A 19,808-nucleotide genomic window follows, 5' to 3' on the forward strand; every position below is an offset into this window, starting at 1 on the left:
ATCCCTACAAAACGCTGAACAAGTAGCAATGGCACTTTGATAACTCAGGAGTCATATAATATGCTTCAGTTGCAATTTTAGCAGACCTTTGTCATGCTTAGATAATAAGCCTCTATCACCTCGCTTTAGGTTTTGGCAAGACAGCTCAAAGTGTGAAAATGCAAAATGAGTCTATATCCTGTGTATACTTTTGTGCAATAACCTCAATGGTGGCTGGTTTAAGTTATACCAGTATAATGCCACTCTGGCATATCTCCTAAATGGAGCCTTACAATCACAAGTTGAGGTAAATTACCTCAACAGAAATACATGGATGTAGGGACAAGTAAGCTCTCCAAAGCCTTTTCTCTACCATGGCCAATACATCAAATTCTTCCAGGGTTTTCACTGAATGACATATAGGGTTGTTACATTGCTGGGATTTTTGCTGCATACACATAAAGCAAAAATAATATCACACCTCCCATAAATTAAAACAAGCATTGGCATAGCCAATAGGTCTCGCTTTTGGGACTTTATAAGTATTTAGGCCCCTTGGGGCAACAAGCACTTTATAAATAGCTTCACATAACATTCATTATTTTTGTAAAAAAATGCACTTTAAAACGTAGTAGGATATTCTGCATACATTTTGGTTTGTGGATACAAAAACATGCCTCTTTTTATGCCATCCTAAACTAAAATAAACAATGTAATATAAAAATCGAGTTTATTTGAATTACAAGCCTGTACTGTTATCACAGAGTGGCAGTCACATTAATCAATCCTTTGATGGTCTATGCGGTGAACAAAATTTCTGGCTGGCAGCACAGACTTGTAAATTTACACCAGGCTGACACATTTTCTCTCTGTGCAAATTCCATGTAGAAACCGCGCCAGTTTCCCCGTACTTCACAGGACTGATGTCAAGAGAGACCCATGTTGGTTTTATTTATTTTATTCGTTTACATAATTAGTATCCCTCACACTGAACATAAAATACCTCTAGGCGCGCAATCAGCAAGGCAAAGACATGCAGATTTGGCTCTGAGTGATTAATTGTCGAGGAGGCCTTCCGGATAACAAGCGGTGATCAAAGAAATCTGATTTAATACTCAACCTAGTCTGGAGTTTTGGCGCCTAAATAAAACTAGGTGTAATACCTGCACACACATTTCTCAATAAATAAGTACGTTGGTTTCAGTAAAGGGATATATAATTATTTATATGTATACGTCTACACCTATGTTTAATTAGCTTTGCCGGTGAAATATACTCGCGTATATAGTATATAATAATTGCAAGCGTCTTCTGTCAAGTAGTGTGTGTGTGTGTGTTTGTATGTGTGTGTACACATGTGTGAGTGCGTGGGGGAAGATAGAACAGTTTGTTCTAGCCCCAAAAATATGCAAATAAGCATCAAAGGCCCGCAGATGTGGGAAACGCTTACATTTCAAATATATAGTCTTCCTGTGTGTGTGTCTGTGTGTGTGTATTCCTGTTTTAATGGCGGGGTACAGCGTACTGATAATTGTGATAAAAGGTGCTGTAAGACTACAGTGATGCGTTTCACCGTATATGAGGCATATTGCATCCGAACGAAGAAGTGCAAATTCCACAATATCTGTATCCGGTGGAGCCCCTCTCCTGGGGCTGAGGCTTAGCTTGCTTGATAGCAGTGCCTTGGCGGTTTCCAGCAGCCGTGGCACTAGCATAGCTCGATGTCGGAAACAGTGCTATAAACAAGCATTAGGCTGGGCGAGTGGATGCGCGCCACACCGAGACATGTTTTTGAATTATCGCGCACGCAACAGTGCATGATCATTCAAAACACATGGCGCCCCTGCGGGTAACCGCAACCAATAGGCCATGAGCAGAGCAATGCGCCCGCCTTTGCCCAATTGCGTGCTGTCGTTGTTAAAAAGACGCACACAAAGGCCAATAGCCTGGTACAAAACAAAAAGCACACGCACAAGCGTGTGAGAGGGAGAGGTGAGATTTCAAAAGCCCTTACATATAGTCTTCGCCAGAACAGCGCAAGAGCTGTTACAGGCTCGACCTAAAAATGACAGCAGGCCCATCACTCCGAATATGCTTTTTTTTGTGAGCATAGGATGCAACGTTTAAGGTAAACTATTTGTCAGAATAACCACAAGGTACTAAATTTCCTATATAGATTCCAATTCAGTACTATTAAGCCACCAGTCTTGTGGCCCTGTCACCGGGGACCTTTTTCCTTCTTTGATATTAAGAGATTCTTCAATCACCTAAAAACGTGACACACTGCACATATGAAGAAAAAGGAGGGGTAGCAGATGGGAGGGTCCTGTGCAGGAACAATTGGGTTAGCATTTTCTAATTCTCTGGCTGGACTTGGGACAGCGCATTAACTTACCTACTAGATAACAAAAACAAAAACATTTAAAAAAATAAAAAAATCAGTCTAAGCAGCGAGGCCAGTCAACAGAAGAGGGAAAACAAAGTGGGATTCCCAACTGCTCAAACTGGTGGACCGAAACTTGGGGTGAGCCATCTTTAGGTCTGGAGATTCAGCCCCATCAACTGGATGAAACCCTATACCCATGCTTTCTTAAGTGTAGTTCGCTTCCCAAGCTGAACCAAAAAATGAAAAATTTTACCTTGAGGGGAAAAAACCTGAGTGCTGAAATATTTTGCAAAGGCTGTTACAAGCCACAATCCTTAATGCACCAGACAGTGCAGTAATTAGTCACTACAAATTAAGGATAAAAGGCCTAGTCTCAAAAACATTATTTGTTTCACAGTTTGAAGAAACATTTGCTTTGAAGCAAGAAAACAAAAAAAGACAAAAAAAACTGTTAAAAAATATCCAACGTATACGAATTGTTAAAAAAACAAAACAAAAGTAAGACATGGGAAATTAGAACCAAGGCAACTGCACATGGCACTTAGGGAAGGCTCTCTTTGAGCAAGCTCCCATATCGGTGGAGAGCGTATTTTAGCTCTGAGGATCACAGTTGACAAAGAAAAAATTAACATTAAATAACGTAAAGGATTATTCTAAAGATTATTGATCACAATGTAAATCTCATGATTGAGAGTATACCCATTCGCTTCATTTCTAGTTTTCAAACATTACACATAAGGTGCACTAAAGAAATTACCAGTCGATTCCCTTGTGATAATTTTGTCCATTGAAGAACTGGAGCTCCTCAAAGGTCTCAGAACTTGGATAATTGCTGTTGAGGTCAGGGTGGATCCCAAGAAACAGATACAGAGCTGTTGTGCCTATGACAAAACCAATAAGAAACAAACATCAGGACAGTTTCTATAGGTTGGAATAAAAACAAAAATAAGGCTTAAATCAGGTAGTTACCCACATCTAAATAGTTATGATTTGAAAGAACTTAGGCAAACCCGCTATAGAAATGACAAATTAGGATAACCAATCAACAATTATGACCCCCTATTCTCAGACCTCTAAATTGGAAACTTCCACAATGGACTGATATATATTACAAGTTCAATACAAAATTACAGTCTGAATGTATGAAATTGAATACAATTGTTTTTTTTAAAAATAACACAAAATATGAAGTTGAGGAATCTGAATGAAATATAAAATCCTAATATTCAGATAGGGTAACCCAAGCTTGAGCTCATTTGAAGAACAGCAGTGGTCAATTTCAATATTTAGATGTTGGTCACTGTTCTATTGTTAAGCTCAATGTGTGTAATAAGGGCGAGGAAATGCGGAGAAGAAAAGACAAGAAAATTACAACAGATTAAGACCAAAGGGGTACACCCTGAGCCACCATTCCTCAACCGTCTGGTAGACGTTTGTAAGTATCAAATGCAGTGTCTAGTCTCTTCTACATTATCTGGAGATGGCAACAAACGGATTGGTAAACATTTACAACACTGTAATTCCCATTTTCACATTGCTGCCAAATGGCCGCTGTCATGTGTTACATATTCAGCCAGACCTGCCAATGTGGCCTACTGCACTTTTTATTCTAGATCTAGTTTAATCACATTTTTCAATTTAAAAATTGACCCAAATGTCCCAGCATGCAAATTACTGTTGTTGTTAAAAAGTGAGGACTGGCTAGAAATCTCACAGGACCTGGGGCCCTTTACAGCTATGATTTCTCTGTACCTATAGCCTAATTACATCAACTTGCTCTCACATTGCAGACTCCAACATAATCAAAGAGACAGATTACATTTTGGGGTGCATTACCTGTTTTCTGAGGTCCGATAATGAGAAGCTTAGGAAAACGGTCGCAGGTCTTCTCTTTTGACCAAATATCCTTGTGTCGCTTATCTTCACATGGGTCCTATAATTCCAAAGAGAAAAGGTTAGCATCATCAGCATATTAGTTAAAATCTTGACCATTAGCGGTCTCATTTTGTAAATCCCCCCAAAGTCCTTTTCTTCAAATGTCTTTCATTATATGTTTATCTAGTCAAAAAAGCACTGGGAAGTCATTTCAATTCCCCATTTATTTATTTTATAAAATGTATGTGTCAGTGCAACAGCTACCCAAAAAGGGTTTCCCGGCGCCATGAGGGAACAGCAGAGACCTACTGGCTAAAAAGCCAAGTCTTAGGAGACTTACAGAACAGAAGGAGACTGGATTGCGTACAGAGAGATAAAGGCAGAGCATTCCATAAAACAGGACCCAAATAGGAAAAAGAGCGCCCTACCATGCGGGAAAGTCTGACCTTTGGGACTTGGAATTTAGCTTGTGTGGAAGACCGAAGAGTGCGAAAAGGGAACATAAAGCCAGGCTAAGTGTTGCAAGTAGCGGGGCGACTTTATATGCTGGATATGAAACATGTAGGTAAGGGCCTTAAACATGACCCTTTTCTCCACCGAAAGCCAGTGAAGGTTCCCCAGCTGCCTGGAGGTCGATGCGGTTCTGGAGGCTCGGCAGAGTAGTCTGGCAGCAGAGTTTTGAACACGCTGCAGCTTACGCGTTACCTCTTTGTTAACTCCCAGACAGAGGATGTTGCCATAATCCAGCCTAGAGGTAACAAGGGCCGGGACTATGGTACGATGGGTATGGCCAGGTAACATCCACACAATCTTCCTCAACCATTTCAAAATGGTGAAAAGTGGCGGCAACCTTGATGACTTGTTGACGCATGGATAGTGAGTCGTCGATGATAAAGCCAAGGTTGCGTACCTGGGTGGAGGGTTGTGGGAGCGCACCCATTTCTGAGGGCCAATGTTGGGGGCCCCAAAGACCTCTGTCTTTGCCCAGAAACAGGACCTCCCTTTTTTCGCCATTAAGTTTAAAGAAATTGGCGCTCATCCAGGCCATAAATTTGCGGAGGCCTGTCCTGAGAGCAGAAGGCTCTGAGGTTTTACCTGCTGAGAGAGAGAAGATAATCTGGGTGTCGTCAGCGTACGAGAATAGCGACACCCCAGATTCCTCAAACATAAATGTTAAATAGCAGGGGGCTGAGAATTGAACCCTGTGGGACCCCATAAGGTGAAGAATATGGCTTGGATTTAGCGGTAGATGAGAAAACCTGAAAGGTGCGGTTAGAAAGAAAAGAGATAAGCCAACTCAGGGCCGAACCGGTGACCCCAGTAGATTAAAGGGCCTTTATAAGTACGGTATGGGAGACCGTATCAAAGGCCGCGCTTAAATCAAGCAATACCAGGGCCATTGTATCACCTGCATCCAGGTTCTGTCGAAGCATTTCTGTAACACATAAAAGTGTGCACTCAGTAGAATAACCGGCCCTAAAACCGGACTGGGAAGGATGCAAGAGCCCATTAATTTCGATGAACTTAGATAGATGGACATTGATGTGTCTCTCCAAGATTTTTGAGAGAAAAGGAAGCACCGAGATTGCACGATAATTCGAGGGGAGCGAGGGGACAGAGTTGGTTTTTTTTATTAGTGGAACGACCATTGCATGTTTCCAGTCTGAAGGGATGAGGGACTCCTTTAGGGATGCATTAAGGAGTTCGAGGATGCAACAAAGTGATGGTTGTTCGATCTGCTATAGTACCGTAATGGGTAGCAAGTCGCAGGGGGATCCCAATTTAATTCTACTAAGATGTTGTGTAAGTGTCACCATGTCCAAAGGTGGCCAAGTATCAAGTATATTCATATGCATATGGTCCGACGCCGAAGCAGTAAGACATTCAGACAAAGGGCCAGGTCGGTCAGAGGTCGCAGTGGACGTGAGAGTAGAAGGAGGGGTAATTCTAGCCAATGTAAAATCTATTGTTTCCACTTTATATAAGAAGAATTGGGCGAGATCCTTGCATTGCGCTACGTTCAGACTGAGGGGAAGCCTGCATGGTAGCCGAACCGGATAGTTCTTTAACCATCTTGAATAGGGTTTTAGGGCAGTTTTTAGCCTGAGTGATGGTTAAGGAGACAAAGTTTGCGCGTGCGGACCGGCAGTGGGAATGATAAGCCCTTTTGATGATAAGATAGGCGGTTTTAGCTTCGGGCGCATAGGTCTTACGCCACCATCGCTCCAAGTTTTTACATTTGGTTTTCTCCTTTATTAACTCTTCGGAGAACCATGGGGCAGGGGGGCAGTGACTATTTAACTTCCTGACCGAAATAGGAAGGCAAGTGTCCAGTGCAGACTGGATCCAGTCTTGAAAAGCCAAGTGTCCAAGACAAAATTGTTTTTAAAAATGGGGGCATTAGTGGAAAGAAAATGATTAAAATTAGCAAAGTCAAGATTTTTCCAATTCCTGGTAGGTTTGACAACACAGTCGCTCATCACATGGGAGAGACGTGGAGCCTCAAAACTAAAATCCACAAAAAAATGGTCAGTCCAGCACAGGGGGTAGCTGCTGGGCAATTTAAGGAGGGTAAATTAGAAAAAATAGGGTCTAGAAAGTGGCCAGCTTTGTGGGTAGGCCCAATGGAGTAAGATGTTCATGGCAGCCAAATCAGAAATTAAAGTGTTGCTGGTAGTACAGATGGAGTCCTCTAGATGGAGATTGAGATCTCCTACAATTGTAAAATTGGCTGAGCTAAATAGGAAAGGGGTAACAAGATCAGGGAAATTTGTAGCCCACAAGCATGCTGGCCCGGGCAGACGATACACCAGCATCCCAGAAAAAGTGAAGTGAGGAGTCCGGATCAGTTATATGGACAAATCAGGCTTTCTGTGTGTTACATCTTCGAAGTAAAGAAGATAATTTGGAAAATAAACTCAAAATGCCAATGCCACTATATGTTCCCAAAAGCGATTTTTAAATGTTACTTTTCACTGTTCTCTGAATATCAACCAAACCTAGCAAAAGCTGTAAAACATATAAACTATAACAAACGGTTACGATCTCTAATTCCAAATCTAAAAAAGCATTTGCAATGCAATAGGTCTCGCATTTGCGAGAGTTTGAGCTATTTTTATTGTAAATGACGTTGCCTTTTATTTATGTTTTGGTTTTTGAAACCTAAATAAAAGCCATTGTCATTTACAATGCCAATAGGTCAAACTTGCGTAAACGAGAGACCTATTGCATTGCAAATGCATGTTGTTACCGAAAAGCCCTTTCCACAGCGCATACTCGCTCTTTTAACGTTACTCACAAAAACAAACAAGTACAGGTAAAGCACGAGATGGCTTTGTGTTACCAAAAGCACAATGCTCCAGCAATGGAATTATAATCAACATAGTGGCATAACTTAAATCCCAATAGCAGGAGTCAGGAGGCCTCACAAGGAACATATTAACCTGCAATAATGTGCTAGAATCTGTTGGAGGAATATGGTTAAAGACCAGTGTGCACACTGATGAGAGGCATGTGAGTCCGGGACAGGGTCTCCTATGAATGAGCAGTGCAGACTCTGAGTAACAGTCTCTTAATCATGCAGTTTTGCCATCTCCACTAGTCCTGTTATCATCAGCACTATTCTTATTGTTGTCATCGGCACTAGCCTCGTTGTCATCGGCACTAGTCTCATTGTTATCAGCGCTATTTTCGTTGTCATTAGTGCTGTCATCAGCACTAGTCTCGTTAGCACTAGTCCCACTTTTATCATCAGAGCTATAGTCATTGTTATCATCAGTGCTATTCTCATTGTTGTCATGAGCACTAGTCAGTCCCGTTGTTATCATCAGGCATATTCTCATTGTTGTCATGGGCACTAGTCCCATGGTTATCAGTGCTATTCTCATTGCTGTCATGAGCAATAGTCCCATTGGTATCATCAGCGCTATTCTCATTGTTGTCAGGAGCACTAGTCCCATTGGTATCATCCGCGCTATTCTCATTGTTGGCATGGGCACTAGTCCCATTGGTTTCATCAGCGCTATTCTCATTGTTGGCATGGGCACTAGTCCGATTGTTATCGTTAGCACGATGCTCATTGCTCGCATGGCCAATAGTCCCATTGTTATCATCAGTGCTATTCTCATTGTTGTCATGGGCACTAGTCCCATTGGTATCAGTGCTAATCTCATTGTAGGCATCGGCACTAGCCCCATTGTTATCATCAGTGCTATTCTCATGGTCATGGGCATTAGTCCGATTGGTATAATCAGCTCTATTCTCATTGTTGGCATCGGCACTAGCCACATGGTTATCAGTGCTATTCTCATTGTTGGCATCGGCACTAGACCCCTTGGTATCAGCGCTATTCTCATTGTCATGGGCACTAGTCCCATGATTATCTTTTTTTTTATTTTATTACCATCGTTGGGTCATATGACAATACAACAATACAAAACAAATAATACGTTCACAGCTTTAAAATAAAATAATCAATCAATATCTTCTTTTACATTAATATTTGATTGTAACAGGTAGGTGGGAAGGATGGGTTCCCTGTAATACAAAAAAGCAGTTATTCATCTAAACACTCTTTGAGTATACCCCAAGTCGATATACCTAAAAGTTTTTTTCTAATTCCCTTCAGAGCGTACAAATTCCATTCTAGCTCATATATATTAAACATAAACGTCGGTGCTTCAGGTTGTAGCCATTCTGTAGCTATACATAATCGAGCAATTGACAGCCATAAATAAAAAATTCTTATATATACATATGTTCTCATTTTCATTAACAATTTGCCCTCCCCCTACTAACATAAGTGCTGGGGATATTTTAAGCGGATGGTGGATGACCATGGATATAAATTTTTCTATACTTGATTTGAAAGATGATAATTTCGAACATTTATAAAAAACATGAACGTTATCTGCGTCTTCCCCTCCGCATCAAAAACATTTTTCATCATACATAGGCCCCCATGTTGCCATACGTTTAGGAGTATAGTATAACCTGAATATTGTCTTGTATACCTGAGCTTTCAAATTGGCGGATAAGAATATGTCCTTCGCCATCAAAATGTAATCCACAATATTTAGATCAATTTCCTCTAATTGATTCTGCCAATATACATTATATTTATTCAGATCATCTGGCTTGTAGTCCATCAGCAATCGATAAAGCCTACCTATCCTTTTTTTGGATTGGACAGCCTCTATTACCTTGTTAGGGCTAGGTCTGCTTAATTTCTATAAACAAAAATCTCTAATTTGGAGATATTTAAAAAAAGAGGACTGAGGTATTTGGAATTTGATGCATATATTAGAGAAAGATTTGAAGTTTCCATCAGTATCATATAGATCTCAATTTTACTCAAACCTTTCCTGCCCCATTCCTTTGTTACATTGTCCCAAAATATTGATGGTAATATTTTTTCCGCAGAAAAGGGAGTATGATACGCAATTCTTTCCAAGTTCAATATCCTAGCAACCCTTCTCCAAACTTTAAATCCGGATTCTAGCACCTTAAATCGAGTATGTTTACAGTAGTTCCCCTCCAGTTCTTTTAACAGACATCCCTTCGCATGTTCCCCTAATAATAGATAAAATATCGACGGGGATTCTGCCGGATCCTCAGTTTGTTCTCCCGTCAACAAAATTCTCATTCTTTGTAAAAAACAAACATAATAATAAAACACAAAATCCGGAATCCCGCGCCCTCCTCTCTCAATGGGCAGAGTCAACCATTTCATTGTTCGTCTTGTTTTACCGGGTGCCCAAAAGAATTTTGTACACAGACTTTGTGGTTTGTTTATCTAGTTTAAGGGTATCTCTAAGGGGATACAGCGATATAGATATAAAATCTTTGCTAATACATTCATCTTGATGATGTTGCCTCTCCCTATTATAGACAGTTGAAGTCTCTCCCACCTATCTAAGGATTGTTTGATTTGTAACATTGTTTTGTCCCAGTTAGCCTCTACTATCTCTTGTGTATGGGATTTAATTATTATTCCTAAATATGTCACTTCATGAGTGACCCTGTGATCGTTAAACTGTACAGAATTCGAACATAGCACCTGTGGCGTTCAATCTCTACCATAGCCAGTCTTGGGTCTGTGGTGATAATGGCAATGTCATCCGCGTATGCGAATACTGAGTGGGGTATTGATGAGACTACAAATGGTTTAATGTATGGTGATTGTGATAATTTTAATAAAAATGGATTAATAAATAACGCAAAGAGAAGAGGGGAGCAAGGGCACCCCTGGCGAGTACCTCTATAATATTTATCTTTTCCGATTTTCTACCGATAGCTGCAACTCTCGCATTAGGTGAACGATACAGTGTTTTTATGGCTCTTATAAAGTGTTTGCCGAATCCCATTCTTTGCATTACTGCCCACAAATATGCCCACTCTACGCGGTCAAACGCTTTCTCGGCGTCTAGTAGTATCAGCGCTAAATCTCTTTTCTCAATTTCTGCAATATCTATCAAAGTAATCACCTTATTAATATGTGATATAGTCCCTCTGTATGGAATAAACCCATGCTGGCTCAATGATACTAGAGGTGTTATAACCTTAGATATGCGGTTTGCAAGCATCTTTGAATAAATTTTACTATCGCAGTTTAGCAACGATATAGGGCGGTATGAGGCCGGCTGTTCCGGTGGTTTCCCTTTTTTAGGAAATATTACAATTGAAGCATCATCCCAGGACTGTGGGGCTCTCCCTAATTGTGCCGTTTTAAAAGTCTCCAACAAAGTTTTTTAAGGATTCAAAAAAACATTTATATACCTCCCCTGGGATAAAATCCCCGGCAGCTTTTCCATTCGGAATGTTTTTTACTGCTCTTTCCAATTCCTCCATTGAGAAGGGTTGATCTAAAAGTTCTTTCTCAACATCAGTTAGTTTATTAACTATAGCCTCCTGCAGAAAAGCTTCAGGAGAGGGATTAGATTGGCATGTGTATAATTCAGTATAAAATTGGTATAATATTTCCAATATTTTCTCTGGATTTTCAGTCATTGCCCCATTTTTGTCTTGCATTTTCCTAATTTGACGGGCAGAGTCCTTCATTTTTAATTTTAAGGCCAATGCCCTTCCTATAGACCGTCCATACTCGTGGATGTACCTTCTGTATGTTAAATATTTCTTGGCTATTTCCTCACACCAAACTCCTGTGATATTAGCGCGACATTTGGCGATTATCCCTTCACATTCCGGAATTTTAGTCATATTATCTCTCTTCTCCATTTCTTTTATCAAGTTTTCTTCCGCTTTACTCAGCTGATCGTACATTTCCCGCATCTTCCCCTGTTGCAGGTTTTGATTGTAAAGCCCAAAACTTACCGCCTCCCCTCTAAAACAAGCTTTCCATGTATCCCATATTGTTTCAATTTTTGCGGAGCCCATATTATTCTGTAGAAACTCTGCTATCCATTTACCCATGTGTTCTCTGTATTGTGCATCCAGGCACAGTTTCCTATCGAACGAAAAGCTCCTATTTTGTCGTATTTCCCCAATTTTGGTGATCTTGATTGTTAGTGGGGAGTGATCCGATGTTACCCTGGGATAGAGTTGGATCTTAGTAAATGATTGAATACTAACTGAAGTGAAGAATTAGTCCAGACGGACAAACTTTCTATGTGGTGAGGAATAGTAAGTATATCTGGGTAGGGTTGGAAAGTTTTTACTCCAGATATCAACCAGAGTGTGATCTTTAACTAAATTATTTAATGCTTTAAATACACTAGGTTTACGCCCTTTATATTTCTCTGGGCCAGCCTCTACTTCCCCCCCTGCTAAGTTACTATTTAAGTCGCCACATACCACTAGGGGAGAGCCCCAATTAGCCAACTCAGAATTTAGATATTTAAATACTTCCCCCTCATCTAGATTAGATCCATATATAGAGCATATCGTGATATATATACCTCCTAGATTTAATGTTGCGATCACCCATCTGCCCCATTTGTCAGATAAGCTACGTACAAGTATCCCTAAATTCGGTTTTATCAAAATCATAACCCCTCTTGTCAGACCTGTTTGTTTCGATGCCACCAAAACTGTGTATCCTAACTCGGTGGCTAACCCCCTTTTCTCCCAAGGAAGGTGGGTCTCCTGTAGACACAAGATATCTGGCTTCAAAAAGCGAACTTCAGATGCAATCCTTTTCCTTTTATTTATGTTGTTGAGTCCAGAGACATTAAAAGAGCATATTTTAATATTACTACCCATTACGATGATTTCCTGTCCTCTGTACCTTCTACATGATCAAAGATTGCTTTGGTACACCCATCCTATGACCCATCCTACCGTTTATTAAGACTCTTGTTAGAACTAAATTTCTTTGTCTTCTCAATACAGTCATTAGACCCCAACGTGAATTTTTCCCCCTATAACCCCAGTGCCCCCCTCCACCAGCAACCCCCTGACCCCCCTCCCCCCCCTCCTTTACCGAGGCTTTCGGACTCCTGGTCCTAGTGATGGAAATGAGCCACCAACCCCCCCCCCCTGTACCCCCACAGGTTTCTTTTCCTTCATTTTACAGTTTAAAGAAAAAACTACTTAATATTGATCCCAATCTTTGAAACAATTAGACTATGCTATATTCCTTACATATTAAACCATTCCTATTTAAAGGAAAAAAAAAAAAGGAGAGAAAAAAAAAAAGAAAAGATATAATAGCAACATACTATATTGATATTTTGATTTCATACAAAATGCTTTGTCCATTAGCAGGTCTCTTAATTAGATCCTTGATTAATACCCGCTAAGACATTCCAAATATATCAGGTTAAGGTCTATAGGTCCTAAATGTTCTGTAGATATTCCTTTGCTGCAGAAACATTTGTGAAAAAACGAGTATTCTCTTTATATATCACTTTAAGCTTAGCCGGGTTCATAATGTAAGCTTGTGCTCCCTTTGTTTGGTATTGACTCACTAATTGTCGAAGCTGCCAACGAGTATCCATAGTGAATTTACTATAGTCCGAGGTTGCAAAAAAAGTGAACCCTTCGCCCTGGCCTTTACTATTTGGGTGTGTGTGCATATATATATATATATCTTCTCTAGCTCGAAAACTATTAAATGCAGCTAAAAAGGGTCTCGGTTTAGTAGCATTCTGTCCAGATCTAAGTTGGATATTAAAGGGATATCTATGGGCTCGCTCAATCTTTCGTTCCCAATCCCACTTTTTCAAGTCCGGGAATGCCTTTTGAAACAGTTCCACTATAAAATTACGAGGATCTTGTCCTTTTCCTTCGGGAATTTGCATCAGTCTTAAATTGTTACGGCATGCGCGTTTTTCATAATCGGCCATTTTCCATAATAAGTCCTCTTTGTTAGCGCTTAATGTTTCAGTAGTAACTTTCTGTTTTTGCAGTTCGTCCTCGATATTAGATATCCTCGTTTCGACCTCCATAAATCTTTCCCCGAAGTCTGCCTGTGACTTTGCTAATCTACGGATAGAGTTTTGGAGCTTCCGGCAAGAGTTTTGTATTTTTAAACTTTCTTGCTCGGTTTTGTCCATATGATTCAAGATTGTTTGATATATCCTATCTAAGGTAATATCACCAGTTGGACCTTCTTGATACCCTCCCGCAGCTCCCTCTATCGTAGAAGCATCCCCCCTCACAGTAATAGGGCTCTCCTCTGAGAAATCATCAATTTCATCTTCATCAATCTCGCTTTCTACTTCCTCCATATGCATTTGTTTGGAGTACCGCACAGCCAGATCACCACATGAAGAGGTTGAATTTTCTGAAACTGAATAGAAATCCAAGGAATCTGCCTCATTAGATGCCGCAGTTTTTGCCCAACCATTCAGAGCTTTCTCTGGCGCATTAGATTCTATAGCTTGCCCCTCTGGAAGTCTATTAGTGATCTCAATGGACTCAGCATAGTCTCCTTGTACAGAATTTTCATCTAAAGACAAGTTTTCTATTGGTGTGTTAACACTTTGTGGCGTCACAACTGGAACTTGGCTTTGCACAATGTCTTTCTGTAACCTCTCCGATAAAATAATAGTGTCTCCCGTGTAATTCTTTACCAGCGGGCTGCGCGCAGCGTCTTTTCGTTTTTTCTCCTCTGCGGCTAAGAACAGGGTAGAAATCGTTTGTCTAGCAGGGCTAGAAACTTCTATATTTACCCCTGTCCCATTTTTCTTCGCCGCGGCCGCTGCCCCACTTGCATTCTTCTCACCTCCGTTCACTGCAACGGTGTTGCTAGACTCTGGGTCCCGTTTTTTTCGTGTGCCTTTCGGAGCCATTTCGGAGAATGCTCTCGTCGCTCCTCTTCGCTCACAGCCTCCCGAAAAGTGACGTCTCGCAGCGGAGCCAAGCAGCGGCACCTGTGCGAGTTGCCGCCCACCAGGCTCTGCGGAGTCTCGTTAACACTGTGAGCACCTTCAGCATCAGCGTCGATATCAGCGTTCTTCCTCCTTCTTCACCCTCGCACCGTCAGCGTCACTCCAGTTGTGCGCTTCTCCCTACCAGGTAGGAAAGGAGAGGAAAAATTAACACACGTTCTTTTTTCTTTTTTCCTTCCGTGTCTCGATTCAACTCATTTAGCCGGTATCCCCCTAGCAGTCTTTCAAAACGTCTGTGGGTCAGGGAGAGAGGTCAGCTCACACGTCCTGTCGTGCGGGCGCCATCTTGCCTCCTTTCCTGTTTGGCAGTCAGGTGGCCAACTAGTCCCATGATTATCAGTGCTATTCTCATTGTTGGCATTGGCACTTGTCCCATTGTTATCATCAACGCTATTCTCATTGTTGGCATCGGCACTGGTCCCATTGGTATCATCAGCGCTATTCTCATTGTTGTCATGGACACTAGTCCCATTGGTATCATCAGTGCTATTCTCATTGTGTGCATCGGCACTAGTCCCATTGTTATCATCGGTGCTATTCTCATTGTTGTCAGGAGCACTAGTCCCTGTATCAGTCACCCTAAGGTCCATGGCCAGCTGCATATCTGATGGTCACTGATTTACGTTGGTAAAAGGCTTCTGCTCCGGTCCACACCGCCTGTAGCACAGCGCCTCACTGAGGACAGAGGATGAGGTGTTAAGAATCCGAGAACAGAAAGAGCGCCAGCAGGAAAGTAGATGAGGCACATTCGGGCTAATGAAGTGTCAGAGACAAATGGAATAGTAGGCAAAGAAACACTGAAGGCAATGCATCTCCAAAAAGATCAAACAATAGGAACCGGTGCGTCGCACCCTTCCAGCTGCACTCACAGTTTTAATTGACTACCCGTGGAGAGGCATAGAGTCATGCATGACATACTAAATAGCCCACACTCCTTCTCAGAAGTCACCACACTTTCATTTACTGTCACTACCTTCAAACTTGTACAGAGCTCCGCAGTCTTAATATGGCTCACGCTACTGCACCACGCTTCCCTGTGAAATGGATCCCCCCCCAAAAAAGAGAAGTCCGCGAGTGGTGTACACGGGCACCACTGCGAGCCATGTGGTTTGAATTATCGTGCCAGTGTCTGGGCACGATCATTAAAAATACATGACGGCCGGTGCGCGTAATAGACACCAATAGGCCATGGGCGGAGCAATGAGCCCGCCTATGGCCTATTGCTTGCTGACTTTGTAAAAAACACGCACGCAAAGGGCAATAATGTGCCCCAAAAGGAAAAGCACATGCTCGTGCGTGTGCCATTCTGAGATCAGCTTCTGAAACCCCATTTTCACCTACTAAATGTCTTGCGCTGCACGAGCAATGCTGAGCGAGCAATGCTGCGTACTATAACACTTGGCGCAAGACCTAAAAAGGGTTTACAAAATTGAGATAACTGAGGAAATTTCACATAACTATGCCATAGCAAATTATGAGCATGTTGCACACCTCTACCGTCTAGCAGAGGCATTTACCTCCATCACCAATTCAAGACCAAATTGTGCCAACAAATTGGCATTTGTCCTTATTAATGTGAGGCTTAACCCCTTCCATGCTGATGATGGCCCCGTCCGTCATGCATCAGAGTGGGCGTGTGCTGATGACGGCTGGGGGCCGTCATGATCCCGCCCACTCATTAAAACGGCTGCACAGGCGCAGAATTGCGGCCGCGCCCAAGGGGTTAAAATAAAGACAGGCAATGGTCTCAAACGTATCCTAAATTGTATTGTACTTGTATTTCTATAGCACTTGCTATCCCTGAACGAGGCGTTGAAGCACTTTTCGACGAGTAGCACGCTACTCCAGAACCCAAGGTAGAAACCAAGGTGGGTTAGTGGTGGATTAGTGGAGGGAATATAAGTTAACTGGAGCTGGAACTGCATGGGAGTCTGTTACTTGTATTGAATAGGATAAGGGAGGGATAGAAGAGGAAAGAGTCTAGAAAGGGTTATTTGGGAGATCACAGCAGTAAAATGAGGGATAGAGGAGGGAGGAATCCAGAAAGGGCCATCCGGGAGACCATAGCAGTAAAATCAGGCTTGGGATAAGTCAAAGGAGGGATAGAGAAGGGAAGAGTCCAGAAAAGGTTATTTGGGAGATCATAGTAGTAAAATTAGGCCTGGGATGAGTGGGAGTGTAGAGGTCGAGGCTGTATTGAAAGAGGTATAGGCGGATACACAGAGCAGTGAATTGCAGAGATTTGACGAAGCGGTTTGTTATATTACTGATTCTGAAGCCTGTGACCTGTAGCCACATACAGATCGCTGCAGTGGGTGCGGTAACCCACTAATATATCTTACGCTCGTGATTCCATTAGTTATGAAGAACAGGAAATCAAACTACTGCCCTTGTACTCTGTGCCTCCATTAATACAGCTAATCTTGAACACACTGCCCCCTCAAGACCATGTAGGCACTTTAAAATTGATACATTAAAACTAGGGCAATACAGTCAATACATAGAACACAGCACAGTATATCACGACAGCCAATTGGCGAGGGTGAAACGGAGTATGTACAGAACTTACTTGAATCGTGCCATGATTGTCCTCCATCACCTTTGCTGGGACCAGCTCCCCTTAGCTTTACCCACACTAGAGTGTGCAGGGAGCCCCAAGGACAGCCTGTTGATATGTCAAAACCTGAAAGTACCAGGTGTCCCAGGTAGAGCCTAGAGCTGTGCTGAGGAGGCTCAAGAAGAGGGACAGCTTGGTGCAGAACAAACACCTGAGAGTGCCAAAATCCTAAAGCACAGCTCAGTGCAATTCCCAGGAGGCTGAGGGACATCTCGCCAGGAATACTCAGGGGGAACCCTATGCTGTGCCCAAGAGGCTCAATGGCAGCTCGGTGCTGTGCCAATACGTGGGAGCACCAAAAAATCTTAAGCACAGCTCAGTGTTGTGTCCAGGAGGCTGGGGAACAGCCTAGTGCTATGCCAACACCTGAGATTACCAGGAGTACTAAGGGGCAATCCTCTGCTGTGCCCAGTAGGGTCAGGAAGAACCTGGAATAGCCCGGTGCTGTGCCAATATTAAGTCTTGTCTGCAGTGTAGCAGGGGTACCGGAGAGGCTAAGGCCCGTCACTAGTGGAGTACAAAAGGATAGTTCTTTTAATGTCATTGCAAATGATGTAATTATAAACAGGCTGATAGGAGTTCCTAAACGTCCTGGTTCCATCAAGATATAGTTTGAGCCATCTTCAAAGGTTTTTGGTGGATGGCTAGATTCATCAGGATAGGACAAAAGATCTTGGAAGAATTTGGGCAGAAACCATTTACTAAGGGAATACTATGTAGGAACTGTGTGGATACAACTGGGAGGAGTTTGTAAAACCAAGATCTCTGAAGTAGTGCGTCATAATAGAAGAAAAGGCTTGCATTTTCTCCAGCCTGCTTTGAAGAATCCATGTTCAATATAAATTTGTCTTCCACGTCATATTTTGGTTCAGCTTTGTGTATAGCATTATTCTCTTTTAAAGCATTAATTTTGCCCTGGTACAAAGAAGTGGAAGAGACCTGCATAAAGGTGTCATTGACACACTGAAAGGTTAGATGGGAAACTTCATTCTATATATTGTTAGTGCCAACTGCATCTACCCGGATTAAGGAGTACTGAAGCTCAGTGCACTAAGAGAAATAAATAAAACCACAAAAGCCAGAGACGATAGAGGATGCGGGCCCGTCCTCTTACATCAATAACAGAATGTTTTCTACCTGAATGGTATATTCTCTGTTGCATGTGGTGCCCTATAGTGTTTGCATTATCTATATACATTCTTCTAAAATGTCAAGTTATCTGAATTCTAACTGCTTAGGGGGAACACATTATTGATGGTGTCTGCCAGAAGGTTGGCTAGGCCTGGTAGATGAATTATCTATAACAATTAGTTAGACAGAAGATATTCATCAGTTTGCACATACAAACATGAAGACCAAACTTTTCAATGAAGCATGCTGAACATAAAGTGCCTGTGACTCCAACAGATTTATGTGCAGTTGCTTCATTTGGAATGACTAGTGTCAGTTCATCTATGTCATAGGCGAGACGTCCGGGGGTCCCCTTCCACAAGAAATTCGGGGACCGATCAGGTTAGGCCAAGCCTGAGATTTCGAGTATCCAACCATCATGCAAAGGCCCAGAACAATTTCATGTATACTTGACTATCATATCAAACACTGTCTAGCTCCAATTGCAGCCTAACTGTTTTGATGTTGGCATAATTTGCTACATGCAATGATGGGCCACGTAGATGCACAACATTACAGCCTTTAGACAATATCTAGAGTGGTATACTGTGTTCAAATCCACCAGCTTGCCACCTCTCGTAGAAAAACTATATCTAGGACTGAAGCCTCATGAGGAATAACTGTCTTGGAAATGTGCCAGTCAGAACGGTTCAGCATTTAATGAAATCCCTGGTGCAGAACAGGCTGAGAGTTATTACAGTTGGTTGTGCCCACTACGGACGGAACTGTCAACAGTCAATCATCTCAGTATACACTCGAAGACATGCATTTTAAGTGGACAACCAAAGGAGTTTTACATTTTGTAAATATGCAGCTTTACACAAATACCGGCAAAGGAGAGACAGCTACTGTGCTTGTTTCACTAGCACAGGAAGGTAGTAATGCTGAGGCTTTCAAAGACAGTTTTTAAACAGATGCCAAAAGGAATGAAGGAGTAGGCAGAATCTGGTCATAGCACTGGAACTACACAGAGGGGGAGCAGAGTGTTGTGGTGACAGAGGTGTAATTACAGAATGGGAGTTGGTCCTCTATGGTCGAGAAGCGGGGAAAGAAGCAAATGAGACCCAAGCAGCTCAGAGATGCCAAGGTTAGCATCCCTATAGAGCATTGGGTTAGTAGAGGTGTGGGAAGGAGAAAAGGAAGAAGGGTGTGGGAGAAGGTAAGCTGGTGTGTGACTAAGTATCAGAGACACAGGTATCAGTGGTGTGCGCTTGTCATAATCTACATTGGTTGTGATCATGTCAAGGCTATCAACCAAATGTTACTGTACACATTCTTGCCACCCCACCAATTCACAACCAAGAAAGCTAGACTTACTAACTGTTAGCTCACTGTGTATATTGCAACACCGGTTCTTTACTGAATTTAGCAGCACCAGGGGTGAAGTATGAAGCACTGCACAAAAGTAAGCTGTGTGTGTGTTCAATGG

General features: G+C 42.1%; 1 protein-coding gene across 1 annotated transcript in view; it reads right to left on the reverse strand.

Moving 5' to 3' along the window:
- NDST1 (N-deacetylase and N-sulfotransferase 1) overlaps positions 1-19,808 on the reverse strand; it is a 379,742-nt gene that overhangs the window by 75,693 nt on the left and 284,241 nt on the right. The window contains exons 9-10 of the mRNA XM_078653600.1: positions 4,202-4,298; positions 3,123-3,246 (exon numbers count right to left, since the gene is read on the reverse strand). Of these exons, the coding sequence (XP_078509726.1) occupies positions 3,123-3,246; positions 4,202-4,298 (221 nt within the window). The remainder of the gene's footprint in view (positions 1-3,122; positions 3,247-4,201; positions 4,299-19,808) is intronic.

The sequence above is a fragment of the Lissotriton helveticus genome, chromosome 7 (assembly GCF_964261635.1).
Source record: "Lissotriton helveticus chromosome 7, aLisHel1.1, whole genome shotgun sequence".
Taxonomy (NCBI): Eukaryota; Metazoa; Chordata; class Amphibia; order Caudata; family Salamandridae; genus Lissotriton; species Lissotriton helveticus.